At 45.1% G+C, this 20906-nt stretch overlaps 1 protein-coding gene across 3 annotated transcripts in view; it reads right to left on the bottom strand.

Annotated features, from left to right (window-relative positions):
* Positions 1–20900, bottom strand: part of tet3 (tet methylcytosine dioxygenase 3) — a 28639-nt gene extending 7739 nt beyond the window's left edge. Inside the window, exons 1-6 of one of the 3 annotated variants that reach the window (XM_024274799.2) lie at positions 19510–20900; positions 18888–18947; positions 5038–7912; positions 2440–2530; positions 1080–1173; positions 389–597 (exon numbers count right to left, since the gene is read on the bottom strand). In XM_024274799.2, coding sequence (XP_024130567.1) covers positions 389–597; positions 1080–1173; positions 2440–2530; positions 5038–7864 — 3221 coding nt within the window. In that variant the 5' untranslated portion in view covers positions 7865–7912; positions 18888–18947; positions 19510–20900. Of the gene's footprint in view, positions 1–388; positions 598–1079; positions 1174–2439; positions 2531–5037; positions 7913–11303; positions 12350–14012; positions 16180–18887; positions 18948–19509 lie in introns of those variants that run through there. The other 2 variants (XM_024274797.2, XM_024274798.2) reach the window with 2 other exon arrangements.
* Positions 20901–20906: the final 6 nt, after the last annotated feature.

Here is a 20906-nt window from a genome sequence, read left to right as displayed (position 1 = left end):
CAATTTAGTCTGAATAAGTGTTCATTTAGTATACTTCCTACAGTACACACACATGGTTTATAGAATACTTTCTACACTAAAACTCAAGTCCACGTAATAAATGTGTACGACTTTTTGTCAAAGATATACTCTCATATAGTATATATATATATATATATATATATATATATATATATATATATATATATAGAGTATGTAATAGTTTTGAGGTTGTAATCTTCTAAAAAAATATAAAATGGTCATTTTTAAACGATTGATTTTGTGTATTTAGAAGTATTGCCTTCAGACACAAGATATTTTCTTTTGAAATAGTATCAAATTGATGATGTTCTTGTATTTATACTTATACTCCTTCGACAACAATATGAGTTGATTGCAAATCACTTACTCATCATTGAGGCCGCAGCGTCGGCTGGTGGGGTTGCCATATTTCGTGAGTGTGTCGGTGACCTCACGGTACAACTTGTCCGCCAGGCCTTTCGGGACGCCTTCCCACGCCAGAATGAGGATGATGATGAATGCGTTTTCACAGTGGTGGCCAGCACGATGACGCACCAAACAGAGGACCTTCTCTTTCTCGCTGCCACGACGGATCACCTGGGAGTGCACAGAGCTCATCAGTGTCTCACTTCACAACATGAACAGGATTTGGCAGAATGTACTACTGTGGATTCTGCTGTTCCTTGAGTTCACCAGCAGATGTCAAGCGCATATAAATGACTTTCATTTAATGATACAACAGGGAAGACATTAGTGCCTGGTACAAATGCCTAAAAAAAAACTGTGACAGTTTGTAATCATCTCTTAAATTTAGAATTGTTGTTTGGGTTTATAAAACCATTAGGAGGATTTGTCAGAACTGATGAGCAGATGCTGAGCAATTGTCATGAAGTCTTCACCCAATGTTGTTAATAGGAAAAGATATTCAAAACCACTCTACTTTTAACATAAATGCATTCAAGCTTCTACTGAGGACTCACCAAAATCTTTAAATATATGGAGAGTACCTATTAACCAACATACAGTCTCCTGATGATAGCTTCTCTGAACCTTGATGGATATGACAGGATTGTACCTACCCACTTAGCAATCGGGCAACCATGGGAGCTCTTCCCTTCCTTGCCTGTGTACACCACCTTCTCAATCCGGATGGCATCCCCCTTTTCTCCAAACCTGCACACAATGAGAAGAACCATGAAATTGCATTAGTGCCCACATACATTTCAAAAAAGCTTTTATTGATCAAACTAAACCATGTTTCATCCGACCCTTGGGAGACAGATTTTTGAGCGATGCACAACACCTAAAGACAGGTCGAACTCCACCATAATAACTGGAGTGGAGAGTGTGTTCACAAGGTACAGTGAGATTCACACAAGCTCGACAGTAAACCTGAACCCCCTAACCCCTGTAGTGGCCAGTCGTTGAGGCATTTCTCTGCTGGTGGGAGTCACAAATGACTGCAAATATTTCCACACATGCATTTGTGTTTCTGCAAGGTGCCTTCATCCCTGCAGGTCTGCTAGAAAGTGAGCCAAAGGAGGGAGGGGGGCAGAGGTTGCACTGGAGCACGGCTGGGACATCAGAACTTGTCACATTTCTGGTCACAGCTCATATCAGGCCTCCAGCCAGCTTGATACCTGCCATTGTGAAAACTTCAGACCCTGAGCAGATTTGGCGTGACAGTGAGCTCAAGGAGCTCCTGCTGAAAAGGAATCACCCTGAGGTGGCTGAGAAAGCGTGGGGGGATTAAACACTGTCACCGCAGGGGTGGCCTGCAGGGGTCAGAGGTGGGTCAAGGGTCAGCTGGGAACTATAGGGTCTTAACTTCTTACGTCATTGGTTGGACAACAAAAAGGGATCTCTGGCGTGACATCCCCCTCATTCTGAGGACTAACGAGTCACACAAAATCCTGACGTTTGGTCTTTCAAACAGTTGATCAGAGGATCAAACTGTACTTGTAAAAATGTCTGCTTATGCACTACAGACAAAGCAGTCATTTAGGTGATTACAGCTTTGATTAACTCATTCGTTAGATTGCTAGATTCTATCTTTAATTTGATTTCATGTTCAGCATGATGTTTTGAAAGTAAAGAACTCAGATTCATGTCTGCCTTTAGTTGCACACATAACCCTTTCCTCTCCTTCAGGAGTCCTCTCTTGATCTTTTCTGCTTCTCCAAAAAAAAATGGAAGCCTTTCCTCTTCCTCCATCCTCAGCTGTCATCTGCTGCAGCTTCAGAGCTCCTCACTCTGCTTGTGATGTGCTGATGACGCTGATATTTCCTGCTCTTCCGACTAAATTCTGGGTCACAGATTCCCTTAGGACAACATGTGAGGGGAGGGAATGTGGAGAGCAGGGGGGTGGGGGGATAAAAGGAAGCAAAAGCTCATAGGAAGAGGAGAGAAGAGAGGGAAACCGGAAGAGAGAAGACACACCTTGTCTCCATCAGGGTTCGTATGGAGGCCACAGTGGGCCCAGATCCCAGATGATTGTAGTAGGGCCCTTCATCTTTCTCCAGGATTTGTTCTGGGAAAGAAGAAATGACAGAGTGAATAAATCACACCAGCACTTTAAAACCAAATCTTGAACCTTAGCCACATCGCTCCACAGTTTCCAAAAGCATTCTAAGAACCAGTACATAGAAAATTCTTCTATATAATTTGATCTGATTTCCTTTAATATAAAAAGGTTAAATATTAAGATAACTACGATGAACAGAAAGTTCCACCCCCAGTCTTACTATCATTTATTCACACCTTTTTACATGTTGAGAGTATATTAGTTATTTGCATAGACACAAAAGAATAAAAGAAAAAAATACTATCAACTGAATGGAAAATGCTATAATATAAATTTTTTTGCTTAGTTGGTTGTGTTCTTGGAACTAGAAAAAAATTTACCGAAAATATTTTTAAGTTATGTGTGTATTTTTAAAATCAGTTTCTAGCATTGTATTATAACCAATTCATGTGAGATTTTAAAAACAAAGTAACTAGCATTTTGTTCTAAATATTTCCCAAAAACTTTTTTTAGCCGCTTAAGACCTGGTGTCCACATGAATGAACATCACATTTGGGGTTACTACATTAGTTAATTCCACCAAATTGGAGTCTGGTGAGTACATGTGTAGTAGGTTAGCTCAAATATTAGTCAGGCTCTTAAGAGGTTAAAATTGAAAACTAAAACTGATACATTTCTTTCAAATAACAGAAATATGGTTGTTTTTTTAAACACATCTCAGTGTCATTCTGTGATTTACTTTAATTGAACTTTGTGTTCATAAAATAGACAAAATCAGTGTTTAACCGTTTATCTGTAACCAGTTAAAGTCTTGCTTGAGTCTTTTGCTCTGAAATAGTGTCTCACTAAACCTGATAAATTCAACAGCCAGTTCTACAACTATAGTCAAGCTGTGCTGCATGTAAACTTGACTATTGGTTAACTTCTTTCAGAAAAAGCATGCACTAAATTGGCTTATGTACATTTTTCGTCAAACTTCTCTTTGTAGCAGGAGACAAATCCTCCCACAAAGCATGTGAGTATGTGACTTTTTGCAACATCTAAACACCCTTGAACTCATGTCCTCCCACAAACAGAAACAGGGGGCAGTGATTGTCTGTTGGATGACACTTTGTTCAGCAGGAGTCTTTGGGAGGTTGTGATAAATCTGTAGGGGTGTTTTTAGGTGTGCATGATCTCCTAGAGGTGTTCAGCCGGCTGCTACCTCCGTAAACTAACACATTTTCCTCTTTTTGTTTATCTGAATCATGTTGTAAAGCATCTTTTTCTGATTATTAGATCACTTCAAAATTTCACTTCACCTTATCAACTGACAAACTAAACTTGTAAACATGGACTTGCTGATGTGCATCTGTGGTTCAAAGCCATGAGGTCACTAGCGCTGGCGGGAGGCACCAGGGCGTGTCTCAGAGGAGGAAACGAGGGATTCATAGTAGATTTGTATGTTTGGGTGTGTCTGGGTGAGTAAATTGTTGCTTTGAACCATGTGTGTTAAAGGCAGTCCTGCTGTATCGTGTTTAAACCCCACAGGAAGCTGATGAAATATGGCCTGAACGAGTCCCACGTTAAAGACTGGTCTTTTCTTTTATCACAGTTGAAATTGTTTCTGCAGCTGTTCTCCCCCTGCTGTGTGCCCTCTTAAATGTTAAGGAACAGAAAGGATTTTGTTCTAAACTTGCATCACAGTGAATACCCACTAACTCCAAATAAATGCTATTTTTTGCATTTTTAATTGCTTTTAAGAGAACATAGAAGCTCCACACCATTAACAGTTACCCAGTTTAGCAACAACCCAAATATCAAACTATAGAAAGAGCTTCCCATGCAGAAAGAGACTCATTGTCAGTGTGTGGCAATTACTTAAGGTAAGCTAACATATTAACTTGTTTCTCTTACCACACTAACTCAACTCACATGTTGAAAAGCTACATAATTACCCCACACAGGGTACTATACAAATGAGAACTGAAGTGTTCTCTGTGTAACTGTGTGGGTTTTGGGTCTGCTGTCCTGGCAGACCCATAAAAGAGGCCCCTACTGCCACTAATGCTACTGTTGCAGCCTGTTCTGCTCAATGCTAATATCTGAGTAGCAATGCCTTGTAGAGACAGAATCCTCAAAACACTCAACAGATGTCCAGAGATGGTAGGTTGAAAAACCATCACAGGTCATTTCGGGAAAAACATATGTGATTGCAGAAACTATACACATGTATGGTAAGAATGTAAAACTTTTGTTGGAAGTGGAACTATTTTATCATCAAAGAGAATGTTCATAATAGTCATTTTATGCTAGTTTCCTATTTGTTTTCTAATTAAAGTCTCTCTAGGAGCTTCCTATCAGCAAAACACACTTGATCCTGGTAATCAGCAGCATGAAGGGAAATAAAAAAAATCAGAGAACCAGCAGGAAGCTACACCTTAAGGATTAGAGTTTGACACCCCTAATATGATTTGACAAAGTGAACTTGGACAGCCAGTATTTACATGATCAAAACTGGAGGACCAACTTACCCACACAGGTACAGGTAGGGAAATCCAACTGTGGGTCCTTAGAAGGAGTATCCAGCAAGCTTTTGGTGGGGGTGTCCAGGTAGCGTAAGGGGGACTCTAGGAAGCCTTTTAGAGATGGAGAACATGGCAGGCCATCTTTAGTTGGTGTGCTCTCCTCGGGATAGCATGTGGTGGACAGCACCGCCACATCCCCTGAAGTTTCAAACTTGATGCGTTTAGGCAGTGGAGAGCATGGCATGCTGAATGTTTCCTCTAACTCTCTGGACTGGTGCTTGTCTAAAACTGTTTCTTTGTTCCGTGAGTCTTCAACAAGTCCCTGATTCTGCTTTCCCATGAGGCTCTCTGTAGAAGCATGGCTAACAGTTGCTTCACTTTGGGTCCCTGACTTACTAGGGTGGACTTCCATTGTCTGATCATCAGAATCCAGAATGGAGTTGGTGCGAGAGTTGGGAACTGACCGGGGAGTGTTGGACAATGTACGACTAGGGTCCTGAGAACTAGTCAGGGTTTGATTCCCTGTTTCAGGGGCTGCTGCATTCTCCTTAGGTTGGCTAGCAGATGTGTCTGGGTCTGAGTCTCCAAATTCCGCCTCAAACTGGCGAATCAGTTCTTCATACTTCGGGTCAATGTTGATGAGTTTCTGTAATTGTGAAGTGCTGGATGAAGATGTGGAGGTCACAGGTGTAGTGGTGCTGGTTTTGCTGAGGGCATGGCTACCCACTTCTGCTGAACTGACATGTACTGCAGAAGCCACAGTTGGAGATTGAGGGCCCACAAGAGCTGGAGTGCTTTCTGTCAAAACAGAAACAGTGGAAGATGGCGTCATTGGGGTGTTGGAAATGGATACCTGAGATTGGCCTGGGGCAGGGAGGCCTGCAGCAGCAGCCTGAGAGGAAAGATTCTGGAAGGGCATGGACGGGACAGAGCATGCTTGAAGGTTTGCCACAAGTGGGGCTCTGTCCATTATGTGAAGTGGGGGCTTTTGTACGGAGATTTGATTCTGAGGCAGGAAGGTTGGCAAGGAGGCTTTTTGTTTTGTCTTTTTTATGACAATCTGTTTGGGTTTGGGGAGAGGAGGACCTACAAGCATCCCAGTCATAGCTTTAAAGAGAGGAGATCCTTGGCTGCTCTTTTTCTTCTTGGGTTCCTTAGGTTCTTGTTTGATTGGCAGGTGAGGTATACCTTCTCCTTCTGCCTGTGGCCACCATTTTTTCAAGTTTTGACCAGCTCCAAAGCCAGAGAGGTGGTTGGGGAAAAGATTTCTCTTGTAGTGAAGGTGCTGTTGTAAAGCTGCCTGAGTGGAATGACTGATGGCTGTTTGACCAGGAGACATGGGGATCCCAGGGAAGTGCTGGCCTTGTTGCTGACCATTAGAAATTCCATATTGTCCCATAGATGCAGCATGATGATAATTCTCATTAGAGTCTGGTTCTTGTTTTATCCTAGCCAGTACTGGGCTGCTCTGACCCTGAATACCCCCATTCTGATTGAAACCAATCTGTGGTGCAGTGGGGAGCTTGAAAGAACCATTGTTTAGCTTGCCACTGGTGTCATGCAGAAGCTGTTTAAGCTCTGACATGGGGTCAGACCTGTTGTGAGGTGCAGCCGCAAGGTGAGATTGGGGCTCAGACTTCATAAACATCCAAGGGTTTCTCTGTTCTGGACCTCTGCCTATGCTCTGCTGCCACTGCTGGGCAATAGCATTGAGGCCTGGGGTTTTTCCCTGACCAGGGAAAGGAGAGGTAGCAGAGGGGAGAGTTGCAGCATGCGGTGGATGGCCCTGGGACTGGGGTCTGTATTGTTCGCATGTGGGTGAGGCCTGTTGTTTGGTTTGAAGTCCTGGAGGAACAGACTGAGAGCGGGAAGAGGAGTCACAGTCAGGAGAGGACAGGATCATATCAAGCGGGATGTTCTGACTTTGTTGGTGATTATGAAAGCTATTTTTTAGTTGATTCTGACCCGAATAATTGAGAGTGTGAGGGCTGGTGCCAGACAACTGGGTCAGGGCATCTATAGCAATGGCTGTCTGAAGACTGATGTTCTTTTCCTTTGCTATGGAGAGCACCTGGGGAGAACAAGGAATGGGGGGTTTGGAGCAGGGCACTTGATCTGAGTGAGGACCTTGAGTTACCCCTTGCTGCTGGGAGCACAAAGTAGGCGTTAGATGGTCACCATTGACCTGTTGGTTGGGCTGCAAATGGGTTTGCTGTGGGTGTGGGGCACCATCCACTCTTTTGTGAAACCCTTGATTCTCTCCAGCTGCTAGTTTAATCTTCTTCTCCAACCATTCAAGATAGTCTGGACAGTCAGGCCCTTCACAGTCGCAGTTAGGGGGCTTGTGTCCATGTTTGGCTTGGCTCAGCGCTGTCTGTAGAGTTGCAAGGTCCTCCGGGGCAAGGCAACTACCCTCAGGAGTCCCTCCAGAAAGTGTGGAATGAGCCCCACCAGCACCCATCTCCCTGGTGAACTTCTCATATAGCTGGGCTGTTTTTGGCTCCACAGGGGGGCATGAAGAGGAGGAACAAGGAGGCAAGGAGCCAGCAATTGCAGAAAAAGCCACCAGATTTTGAGCATCCTCGATGTCGGCGTGGTGATTAGGCTCAGCAGGGGTCGTGTCGCCACTGTTGCTCCAACACGGTTGCTGCTCTTGGGTGTCACTGACCTTGCCATGTCCTGGCACCCATCGCAGCCTCGGGGGCACCCTTCCTGCTCTATGCTGTTCTGTTGCCAAAGAGGCCTCATCGTCTTTATGGTAAGGGTTTACCCCATTGGTCAATTCCAGGCTCAGCACGCCTTCCTGGAGGCGGTCATGTGACCCAATTTCCATCTGGCCTCCACTTCTGGGGCCATCCACTGAAGTGACTTTATAAACAGTCTGAAAGAAAAAAAAAATGAAAGCAGTTTAGTAAATTTCTAGTAAACAAAACATAAAAGACATTTAAATACAACCAAATAGCGATGGTTTCCATGTTGTTGTTTTTCCCTCTCTTTTGCTCACTGGTACAACAGTAAATCAATAAGCCCTCTGAAAATTCAATCAAATGTTTCAATATTTAACAGAAGTCTTTCAAAGCAGGCAAACATTTTGGCAGAAATGTCACGTGAGACTGTTTCACAGTTTATTAATGGACACTGACACTGTGGGACAGTTGGCTATGCAAAGCAGGCCGTTGGAAGGGAAACAGATCATCATGATGTTGGATGGCTGTGTATGGCAGAGGTGTGGCCGAAATACATGTAAGTCCATGTAGAAACACAGCAAAGAGTCTGTTTTTATAGTTTATTTGTTAATTTATTTTTAAAAATACACAAGTTTTTGTGACTGCAAAGTAATAAATGCACAAAGAACTAAAACATTTGATCTAAACTCCATCTGAAGAATGCAAAGATTGTTTTAAAACATTCATTTTAGATCCACTGGTAGTCATGCATGAGTGCTTGTGCGTTTCTGCCTGCTCCAATCAATGACTGACCACCTGCCTCAGGGACACCTGGAGCAGGCTACCCCCTCCACAACAGGAGGATGTGGATGGAGAAAATGAATTGATGGATAAACCTTACAGGTTAACTTGTAACAAAATGATAATGTTGGAGGGAAGTGTGGGGGGTCGGCTGAACTGTGAAGGTTATACAAGGGCTTTTCGGAGGTAGAGGGATACTAGATTACTTTAATCTATGTCAATGTCTTTCCAGTGTTGACATCAATAATCATCTGATAAGTAAAACCCCAACTATTTTTTGTCCAGTCAGATCCAGTAACTCCACAAACAGAAACTTGCTTTAAGAGTTTATCTTGGGTTGTGTTAGAAAGCTGCAGAAAGTTGTCAACTCGATTATTTGACTTAATGTGAAACAGTTGGTCAGAATTATTGTTGGAATGTCAGTTCACATAAATCCCAAGATGCTTCTTCAGCAAAAGTTTTAGCCTCAGCGTTACATCAAATGAGTGTAGAGCGACAGCAAAGCAGATAATCCAAGGACAGCTTCACAAATCATTGACAGAGTTCATGTTGTGGCTGAGTACTGTAATCCAACAAACCCAATGGCCCTTGTTTAAGCAAAACAATGGCAGAGTCAGCGTTAAACTCCAGTTGTTGATGTAGGCTTTGAGAAGGAAACCTGTTAAACTGTAAAACAGTTTTTTCTACAATCTGACTAGAAGCTTCTTTGCTGTTGGGTTGTAGTTGTGTTTGATGTGTAGCTAGATTCAGAACTGGAATAACTTGCTAGATGATTACTAGTAAATATGACTGTTGGAAAAATTCCACGTAAAGCAGTGTTTTTTTCGTGTTTTATTTACAATCCGATCCTGTCGGAAGTTTAATTTTGGAAAACTACTGGATTCTTCATGCTTATCAAGTTGCTTAGTCACGTGTTTAAAATTCATGCAGCACTTTCTTTAAGCAGTAAATGGAAATGCCCAAGCTAGCAAAGCTAACAAAAAATAAATACATTAAAAGAAAAGAAAGTGGTTTTAACAGACAAAAACAAGGAGTCTTTCCTAAAAATAGGGATTTGTTGTTCCCACAGATCATAATTACCGGCTGTCTAATGTTATGAAGATGCTGCTAATAAAGTTTCTCAAATGGTGGATTCACAGGTTTTGATTATTCTTAAAAAAATACCAGTTTTAGTGAATGTGTGTATTTTTTGCACCTTAAAAGTCAGACAAAGTTGAAGGCTTGTAATGGTTCATACACAAAATCTAGAGTACAAATAAAGTTGTAGATATTTTACATGAAGATTAAGTTTACCCTTAAAAGTTAAGGGAAGCAAGAAGCTTTAAAAAAATCAGCCTCATACAGACTGTTTCATGAGAATATTGTCTGACCTCAAACGGTTGGAGATCACTGACTCAAATAACTAGTATTCTTTATATCTACATTTTTGTTTATAATAAATCCCAAGTTTTGTTGATATATTGCAGGTTTGAGGATGAGTTTTCTATTTTTAAATTGTTTCCTTGAACTTTTATGTTTCTTCTTTTTAAATTTCATGCAAATGATGTGTTCATTCTTTTTTCCTGTAAGCTTCTGCTTCTTTGCATTGCAGTGTTTTAAATTGGGTTAATCTAATGGAGCCACTCTGCTTGATGATGCACAGCCTTCTTTTTTAAACACGTCTCACAGAATAAGCTCAACTCCAGCTGACAGTGTTACAGCCCAGCGTGAATGTGAAGTGGTTCCTCATGTAAGCAGAAGTGAATCCCTGATCACAAACAGACAAAAAAAAATGGGAGGGGGGGGTGGTGGTTTCTGCGAAAGTATCCATCAGCATGTGATTGAAGCATCAGCTTCCTCATCGTTTGAATATGATCAAAGTGAGGCTTTAAGGGGACTAATAATCAAACAGGTAGCATGCTGTTTTGTTGAGGGGCACTAAAACGGGGTACAACTGGTACAGAGGGGTAGACGGGGAGGCGTGGGGGTGGCAGCCCAACAGCCGGCATGCGATACGTGAGAGGCCCCATGTCTGCACTATCAGTGGCATCAGATGGGAAAGAGGAAGAGGAGGAGGGGGGGTTAGCAGCGTGCGGCAGTTATGAGAACTGCAGTGTGTTGAAACAGGCTGCCTGCAACAAAGCACAAGCCAACATGCTGCAATCACACAGACACACTCGCTTTTTTTTCTCCCCCTTTTCTCACACAAAACAGCACCACAAACAAGAATCACGTGGGTTTGAAGATGCTGAGAAGCAGCAACATTTTTAATGAAATAATTAGATAAAAATGATATAAAAGAAGCTAAATTTGCTGCTAAGTCTTGGATGAAGCTGTTTTCTCCTCCATCAATGAAAGAGAGGAACCAAATATTTGCACCGTGACACAACCTCATCGTATCTTTGTCTTTTGCTAACTTGTGCAGACTTGACCCACATGGAAAAGTATACAAAAGAGCAGAAACACACAGAACCAGATCATATCTTGCTGAACCAGCCAAACCGGCCTGTCTGGAAGTGCTCGGTTCCAGGTCTGCATGTGCACGCCGTGCAGCTTTTTTTTTTTTCTGACAGCACACAGATACACTGGAGGGAGGAGACAAAGCATTAGAGGACAGCCGTGGCGGCGCTGAGGGGGTTAAGTGCAGCTTGCGAGTAGACAGCTGAACCTAAATCCCACATACACAAGACCACCCCATCCTCCCCTTCCCATCCGCCTCTTTCTTTCCCCCCACCCCTTCCTCTGTTGCCGTGACGAGCAGGAACATGAAGCAGAGACCCTGATCAGATGAAGCCAGCTGAGAGCCGCGAGGATCTGTGTACTTACGCCGTCTGAGACGTCCAAAAAGAGCTGCCGCCGGAAAAGCAGAGGGCAGAAGAGAAGACGTAGAGAAGCATGAGACTTGTTTGCCGGCACAGCGGTCCAACCTATATCCTCCTTGGGTTATCGTCCTTTTATCATGTCTCCGTGCGGCAGGCAGACACACGCATTCACACATATATGCACGAGCGTCCAAACCGCACAGCTTCAGCCGGCACGCCGTTCACCTTTCTCATTCTGTTGTGTCTCCTTAAAGCCAAAGCTTTCTGTTCTCTCCTTTCTCATTATCTGTCTGCTCCTCCCTTCCCTTTTTCAATATCCTCTTTCTTTCTCTTGACTACACATGCAGTCGGCTTCTCCTCTCAGCCCCCTCCTTCCCTTCCCTCTCTCCATTCTCCTCCCCCTCCATCTCCTCTCTCTCTCTCTCTCTCTTTAGCGTGTGCTGAGCGAGAGGCCATTATATGAGCCACGGCGGGCACGTACGATAGCATGGAGGACTGTGCAGTGAGCAGAAACAGACAGCGGTGGGGGACAGCCACTGCAGGCTGCAGCCTAGGAAACAGCTTTTCCCACCGAGACTATCCACACCCTGCAGCACTATTAGCTCTGTTGCATGGATGACACCACATTTCAGGCTTTGAGTACAACCCGTCCGTCTGTAAATCGCACCCCCCCCCAAAAAAATGACTCTTTTTGCCTGTGACTGAGCGTTTTCGCTTTTGGACCGCAGAAATGGCAGCTATCAAGCCAACAGACACCAACAGGCAAAAAGGAAAAGGAGCTAAAAGCAGCACCTCCAGCAAATGACATCAGCCTTTCCGTGTTGCGGTTTAGCTCCATGTTTGAGCATCTCGGTTGGAGTGGGTCCAAAAATGGCTCTCATTTTCTTCAGAATCAGTCACCGGGACTCATTTCCGTGTTGCGCCTGAGGCAGATTTAAGATCCTACAGGGAAGCTAGATGTGCGAGAGCGTTGGTGGATGAGGAGGGAGCTGGCTTGCTAGCGGAAATGCTGGTTCAACACCCAAAGGATGCAGTTGAGGTGGTTGGTTCCACTTTTCATCCATACTTTAGTCTCAACTCATCTACAATTAGCAGCGATCAGGTAAAGGAGCAGGAAAAGGGCTACTCGAGCAGACAGGAAAGATGATGCTTTAGCAAAAGGAGCAAGACTCGGAGCTTGATTCCCTCGTAGATTTTGGAATTAAACGGAAATCATTTTCAGAGCTTGAGCGAATGTCAGGCTCCGGAGATGAGCCGTTGGAGCTGCGTTCGCTGTCCTCTCCTGTCATCCGCCTACAAGAACATCCTCTGGATGCACAGTCCTCCGCACAATTGGACTGTCGTATCATCAGCATTTGTGCCACTTGCAGGCTAAATAACTGTTTTCTATTCCTCCAACATCGCTGGAGTTTAGGAGGAAGGAAGAGGAGGCTCTCTTATACTGAGCGTGTGCTAAAGCCAGATTACCTTCACTAGATACACAGGCTTTTTCACTCTACCTCCCTTAACCTTTTCTCGTTTTGTTTACGGTTCTCCTTTTAGCGTTTTTCATAGCGTGGCTGCTCCAACGCGCTCTGGATCATCCGCTCGCAACCGTCTGCCTCGCACCTATTCGTGTAAACGCTCGCAGATGATCCCAAAGAGAAACACAGACCAAACTGTGCAAAGGGAAGGAGAGGAGAAGTAGAGCGCGGGTCATGTGACGTCGAGGTGCCAATGAGCGAGCGGGAGGAGAGAAGAGGTAGGAAACACAAGCGGCGGTGACGTAGCTGCCCGTCATCGGCGGAGTCTCCCCACCGCTCGCTTGCCTCCGCCGACGGGTGGGCAGACCGGCCACATGGCCGCCGTTCATCAGCGTTCGCCGACAAACCCCCTTGAAAACATTTGCATTCTTTCCCCTGCCTTCTTCCTCACACTGCAGCTGCAGTGACACAGCAGACTTAACTCCTGAGTCACATGCTCTTCACACTCACTGGCTCTCTCTTCCAAACCAAAAACAAGCGCCGCCGTCTGTGCTCGCGGGAGTTTCTCCTTTCAAAACTAATAGCAGCGTGATAAAACGTCAGCTAAAACAGAACTTATTTGTATTGATTTTATTGATGAATTGATTTCTATTCCTACAATCTAACCAGACTGATCTGTCAGAGTCACGTTTTAATTTGAATTTAACATTAGAAAATGTTTTAAGAGGAAGTAAATCAATGATATTTTATTGCAAAACACCACTTGGATTGAGGAACGTTTATTTTACTGTGATGTAAAAACGCCAAAGTACCCTCACAGCAGACAACACATGTGATGGCACCAAAAAGGGATCAAACTATCATTATAGTCCAATGTGTGGAAACACTTTGAATTTTGCTGTTCAGAACCAGTTATTTATGTCTGGTTGAAGTCTGGTTGACAGTGCTGGATCCATTTTAGGTCAGTAAAATGGATTTTTCAAAATGAACTAATATCAATAATATCATGAAACACAAATTACCATTTGAATGGAATCTTTGTTAAAATGATTTTCTACATCCCTAATGAGCAGTAAAAGTGAAGACACGCCATCATTCTGCATGGCAACCACGTTAGCTTCAACCAACTCAAAGGAAATTGTCAAAAATGGTTCAACTGACTATGATCCTCCCTTCACATCACGCCAACAGGAGCTCAGAACATGAAAAGCTGCCTCTTTCTATGTGAGTGAAAATGAAATCCCACTTACTGTAAACCTGCTGTAACCCGGCATCAAGAGGAAGTTGACAGGTGGCCGGAGAGCAGAGACGGCTGATCTTTTCATCGATCATTTAACAAAGTCGTCAAACAATTGCCTAAACCGAGTCGTTTTTCACGCCCTCCTTCCTCCGTGTCTCTTCCACTCGTCTCCATCTCTCTCACTTCTCTGCCTCGCCGTTTCTCAGCAGTATGGATGAAAAGGTCTCGTTGTAGGAGGGATGACTTACAACAAAACTCCATCTTCAGCAGTGTGTGTTGGAGTTGCTCACATATGACTAAGCCTGAGTCATCCTTTTCTTTTTTGTTTTTTTCACAATAACGTCCCGACATCAAAACTCTCACAAACCGAAACATGCCTTTGAACTTTACCGGCACATCGCTGGTGGGAGGTCTGGGTGTACGAAACAAACAAAAAGTGGTCAAAATGAGAACCCAGGAAGGTATTTTTCTTTTTTTTAGAGATCAAGACACACTTTATCAAAAAAAAATTTTTTTTTTTTTTGCACTGGTAAAGTTATGTTGTAAGGCGCCATAAGCTAGCAGGAGAGTGTGTAAACAGAGGGATGATGGGAAATGTGGGCGGGCTTACTCACCAACAGTTCCTCCCACAACTCAAAGGTGCATTTGTGCTCTGCGGGAACTACATCCTAGAAGACAACGCAGGTTTTCTGATTTTGGCTAAAAATAACAAACTGGGAACACTTTTAAAATAAATCAAAAGATGATTGGAGTGGTGATTTTCTGAAACAGACTAATGGACATTGCTTGAGAGAGGGTCTTTTTCCTGTCAGCTGACACCTCCCTCTACCTTTGTATTGACCAAGATGACACTGTTCTGCAGGCTGACATCATCAAGGTCATCTGATCTGACCCTTTCCCTCCTCTTTTCCATCCCCCGGCTCTTTCTTTTTATTTATTTATGTTCTAAATCTCAAACTTCTTCTCTGCTTCCCAGGTGCACGCAGAGGCACAGTCTGTCAACAAACGCAGGAGCGAGCTTGAAAGATTTTCTTTTAGCCGCAGAACAGCGCACACTAATGGATTGTTCAGAGAGGGTCAGTGGGTTTATTTGTGGGCGGGGGGACACAGAGGCTGCAGGCCACACCAGCTTTTAAAAAAGCGGCACAAAGTCTTTCAGTGTGAGCGAGCCGGCGAGACAAATAGGTCATCTTTGAGTGCAACAGTCCCTGCTTTTCACCACAGCAGATAAATGTTTGCTGCTCCTCTGTTGCCTTTACTGTTTTTATTTTTTTATTTATTTTTTTTCCCGGGCAGGGGGGAGTGGAGTTCAGGGAGCGTTTGCTCGCGGAGTGTAGAGTATCCAGTCTGAGTCATATAGCCTGACATTCGGCACGTGCAAGCGAGCACGATTCGCTCAGCTGAGGCGGCTGTCGTCCCCCCCGCCCGCCCTCCTCCTCTGAGCTATTCCTCACAAAGAGAGACGAGGGACCGGTAGATGGGGGGGAGGACAGGGCGGGAGTAGAGAAAAGAAATGAAAAGGTGGATGATTGTGTTAAAAAAAAATGTAATAAAATAGGAACAGATGGGAGTGGGAGTTTTTTTTTTGAAGAGGCAAATCTTTGTGCCTGAGGTACGAGAGTAAAATAATGTACAGATGCTGATAGAAAATGTGGGATCTAAGACAAAGAGAGCCAGGTGAGTAGAAAAGAGAACCAAAAGTACAGGATCATGTTCACCACACTAAAGTCCCACTCCAATCATCTTTTGAGCTATTTTCAAAGTGTTTTTTAAATTATGATTATGCCGTTTTTTTTAGCCAAAATAAAAATATGAGTCGTTTTCTAGGACATAGCTTGTGCAGAGCAGCTGTAGATTACTAGAAATTCCCCTCTGTGTCAAAAGTCTATCCCCATTTTCCATCATCCCATTGCTTACACTCTCTCCTGCTAGCTTACAGCCCCTCACACCCCAACCTCACATTACCAGTGCAACAAAAATAGTGAGCAATATTAGAGCCATCCAGCAGAATAGTTTTGAACAACATATCAGCTCAGACAAGACGTTCATGGATCCGTTTTTTCTACAAGTGGATGCATCAGAATGGAGCGTAGCACGCAGCTGGAGGTTGTAGATTCTATGTAACACCAACAAGCTTTTTTCAAACTGCAGTTTTCCATCTGCTCCTGATCCACAACAATTTAAATAAAGCACTACTCAGAAAAGCATTTTTTTATTTTAATTCTCTCCATGTATCATCAGAAAAATGCCACAAGATTATGTTAAAAGCACAGATTGATGACAGGTGAGGAGGGCTCACAGACCAGCAGCATGAAATACTCTGGTGGTCAACAACAATTTCCCGTAGAGGAAACTGAGAAAAGAAGAAAGGCTGCTTTGGCCCCCGCATCGTGGTTGGTTGGCAGCCCCGTCTCTCTGGACTGTGTCTAAGATTAGCTTCCCATATGTTCAAATCGGTCCGAGCCAGATTTAAAGGGCCAGCCTTACAATGATCCCCATGATGACTTGATACGAACAGTGGGATTAATTGAGCCCAATTTTGGAGCTCCATTTTACACTATATAATCATCTGTGGTCTACAGTAGAATAAAAGATTCTTCGTCATTTTTAAGTGTTTGAGTAGTGTGCTATTAAAGCTCCAACAGCTGTTGTACTGCATTACATAAAACCTGGCAGCGAGCGGCAGCGCGGGATTCAGGAGTGCAGGCAGCGCGTGCCCGGCGGGAGCAGCAGAGTGGCTGCCGCCAGGGAAGTGAGAGTTAAAGAGCAACGAGACAGCTGAGGGCTCCTCCCTCCTCCTCCTCCCTCCATTCATTTTTTATTAACTGCGGCACCGGGCGCCTGACAAACCGTCCTCTGACATGTAGCACGGAGAGCGCCGAAGATACCGACGGAAGCTGCGTGTTTCTTCAACTCAGCTTTGGTTTTGATAGAAGCAGAAGCGAAGGAAGATCAAAGTCAAAACATATACACACACACACAAAAGAAATGGAGCGCTCTGCACCATGTCTGCATCTTACTGACATCAATTTGTTTGAAATCTCTAAAAAAGACAACTATAGGGGTAAGATAGTCGACCTTCAACACAGGAGTCTTTGTTTTGGGTAGCAGGTGACTCCTCCTCGATTTGCATAGAGCGCTGCAGACAAGGTTACACAGCAAATGTGTCTACTCAGCTCTTTTAGAGCAGACAGACATCATCAAAACTAAGATAGGCCTTTGATACAGTTGTGTAAACAACTTCGAGACACAACAAATGAGTCTTTAAGAACCTCAATGTGAAGTGAAACCAGCTCAAAGAAAAGTCACTGCAACTGGAAATCAATTTATTTAAGTTTACAGACAAAAGAGAAAACTTTTGATTTGAAATGTGTGTCAAACCAATAAAAACGCTCCAGAGTATGTGGGAAATCACGCTGCCGCTCTTCGATGGAGTGGAAACCTCACAGAGCAGAAAATACATCGAAAGCTGTCACTGAATGGAAGAGGTGATGTCAAACCCTCCACTTCCTGAGTCTGAGCCGTATGCAAAAACCTCGCGCGAGCACGCGCAGCCCGGGCTAGCTGGTCACGTGACCAACCTTCAGACGCTGGATGATGTCACCCGACAGTCAGCGTTGCCACAAGAGTGACGTCAGCGTTAACCCTTCGCGAGCGGAGCCGGGAATCCCAGAGCTGAACACATGGCTGTCAAACCTTCCACGGCTGCTCCACTTCTGATACGCTCCCCTCCAAAAGGGTATGTGTGGGCGTTGAAACCCCCCCAAAAAAATGTCAAAGTCACCTGTAAAGTTCAGCCTGATTTACTTCAACCCATCGCTGTTCTCACGCTGCAGCTGCAGCTAATGACACTCCATAGCTGCTTATTAACTGTCATAATGAACGCTCTTAGTCTGTTGGGTGTAGGCTGTATTTATATTTGTACAACCAGGGGAATGCTTGAGTGGGAGACAGATTTGACGAGATATGCGCTCCACCCTGGACAACAAGCTCCACAAACACCAGCTTGGTACAGCCGAAGGGCAAAGACCCACCCATGGATGATTTTGTCCCCTTTAAACCAGATGGTGGTTGACACTTTGTAGATAAAGGCACCGTCTGCACACGGACAAAGATTAAAGCAGGCTTAGAGATAAGCTAGCTGGTCAAAGAACAGAGCTCGGTCCATTTATGACAACCGAAACACAGGTTAACCTACATTTCACATAAGGGGTGTCTTATACTGTCACGATCATCTAGAGAAGGTATCAAAAGAGGATTTTTACTCCGTCAAAAGCGCCTCTGAGTCTTTGGCCGCCTCTCGTAAACACAGCAGCGTGCCCGGACAGAGTGCCGTGGAGCAGGAGCCACGGGTTACTACACCCAACAATCAAGCGTGTACGCATGCGTGACCCACTAACTTTTACTCCCTTTACCTCATTTGACTCCAGAACCTAAAAGAAGGAGGACGGCCCGCCCCCCCTCCCCTGCACCCGTCAGCTACCGCCTGAGCCAGCCAACGAATGCGGCTCCTCCCTCCTCCTTCCCCTGGTCTCTTCCTGCATCCACACAACTCCTGGCTCTGGCACCAATCAGCGGGCAGCGTGGGAACGCTTTAAATCGAGACGCCGCCGCTTCATCGCTGTGCTCAGGAGTTGGAGCCAAAGTAAGCAAAGTTAAGAGTGGGCAGTGACGCGTTTGGAGGCTCGCACGAGTTATAGGATCTCCAAACGCCGCCGCGTACGGCTAAACATCTGGGCGACAGCAATAAACCCAACTTTAGCTGAGAGGATGACACGAACAGACAGAGGGGCTGCTTGCATGGACCAACTAAAAGGAGGAGTTGAAGGGACACCAGTGGAAAACCCACACAGAACACCATAGACACACACATCCACCGTCTTACCTCAGTCGCCGGTTCAAGGTGTTCCGAGCAGCTTCGACTGTTGTCCTCAAAATATTCCACCTTTACAGCCGTTCAACAACCAGGGAGGGAGGTGGGAGAAAGAGGCAGAGAGAGATGGGAGGGGGTAAGAATAACAATCAATAGAACAATGCGACAAGGGCCTGTTCAAAGACGGCGGTCCACCTTTGTGGGAGACCTTCTTAACAGGTAGTAGATCTCAACTGGCCGTCACGGTAAAGGGTTTTAATTTGTAGCTCAGGCAATGAGCGGACACTTTTCCCCACGGTGGAACGAAAAACGCGATTCCGTTTGATTCCTACAATTATGTAATGCCTCCATCCTGATTTGGCACGGCTTTTGGACGTATATTGTCAGGATATCGGAGTGCAGTGCGGGTTGGTGGAGCTGGAATAGATGGAACCGGTCAGCAGGATGTTTGTCATAAAACACCAGCTTCTTGTTTGGCCCCCCTCCACCCCCCCAGCTGTCTCTAGGTCTATTTTGTCGCGAGCTGTTTCCCAAGTCCCGCCAAACTCCACACACACACACAGCCCACTCCGACGCCTCCCCTACCCCACCCACCCGTCAATCCTAAAATAGTCCTGGAGTGAGGAATATTTACCCTCCAAGCCTCGAGGCTGCTGCCGCCGTTTGCTCTCCGCGTCCACCGGCCAAATCCACATCAGACCCCTAAAGGCTCACTCTGGTCCCGTCCCTCCGTCCCCTTCTTCTCTCTACGTCTCCCTGCTCTTCCTTCTTGGGCTGGCTCTCGTCTGCGTTCCGGCACCCATTCAGGAAGCCATCTTGTGTTTTTAATCTGCTTTTACATGATCCCTCGTACGCACGCTCTCTTTCTCTCTTGCTCTCCTGCGCCACCCCCCTCCCTCCCTCCCTCCGTCCGCCTCTCTCTCGCTCGTATGCGAAAACGTCTACCACACACACACACACTCTCATAGGATTTTTTTTTCTGTGACCGCTATCACTCCTTCCTCCCACTCATGCAGGGGTTTTTTTTTCTCCTCCTGCATATATGAAGTAAATGCAGCCTCACCCGCCCCCTCCACCCCCATGCCTCTTTGAATGTACACACTCGGAGGCACGCACACATGCATGCACAGAGCTCACCCGGGAGACGTCACACTACAGATAGCACACAAAGGCACTCCGTCCACCAATCAGAGGCCGACGTGGGCTCTGCTGCTAGGGTGAAACTGAAAGAGACGAGCTGGGGTGCCGAGAGGTAAAAACAGTAGAAAGAGGTGGTTTGAATTAAGAAAAAAAAAAAAAAACGTGGGCTCTGTATTTCTGCCTGCATAAAGGGAGAAGCTGACATAAAAAGACAAAGCGAAGGTAGGTGGGAGGTGTGCGCGTGCGGGGAGGGGGGATGGGACCTCTCTATGCTTGTCAATTATCTCCTCAAACTCGCCTTCCCTAAACAATGCCTCTGGTATGTGGTATCACTGAGCACCATCTGTGTCAGGGCTGCCTGCAATAACTGGACTGGACTGCACACTCAACACACACACAGAGTCACCACCGTGGCTCTAGGAGGAGAGGGAACACTCACATGACCCAGCTCACCATGCTGACTCACGCCAAAACTGCACGCCACAGGTATTTTTGTTGTTTTTTGCAGGAGCAAAGCTGTCCTAACTTAATGAGGTTGTCCTGCACAAAGCCTTTCAACTTTACGGAAAAAATCATGCAAACGATTCAGATTTTTTTTTTTTGCTTTTCTGGTGCAGTACCCTGGTCTCGTAATGTTTACGTTCCAAGCAGGAAGGCTTGCGTGTTTTCTCCAAAGATCACGCAAGTGGAGGCAGTGTTGCCCGCACAGGCATTCAGGTACTGCAGGAGCAACGCTTCACGCAAGCCCTTCTCCAGAATAAAAAAATAAAGATCAGTGTTTGTGATATTGCGAGATTAAAGAGTCACAAACAGCGCTGCGAAGGCTTCCGCTGAGATATGAAGATCAGCACCAGGAGGGACAAGGACCGCTGCAGTCTGGGAGGCCGAAGA

This window comes from Oryzias melastigma, linkage group LG9 (genome assembly GCF_002922805.2).
Source record: "Oryzias melastigma strain HK-1 linkage group LG9, ASM292280v2, whole genome shotgun sequence".
Lineage (NCBI taxonomy): Eukaryota > Metazoa > Chordata > Actinopteri > Beloniformes > Adrianichthyidae > Oryzias > Oryzias melastigma.
This window is presented reverse-complemented; position numbering and strand designations above follow the sequence as displayed.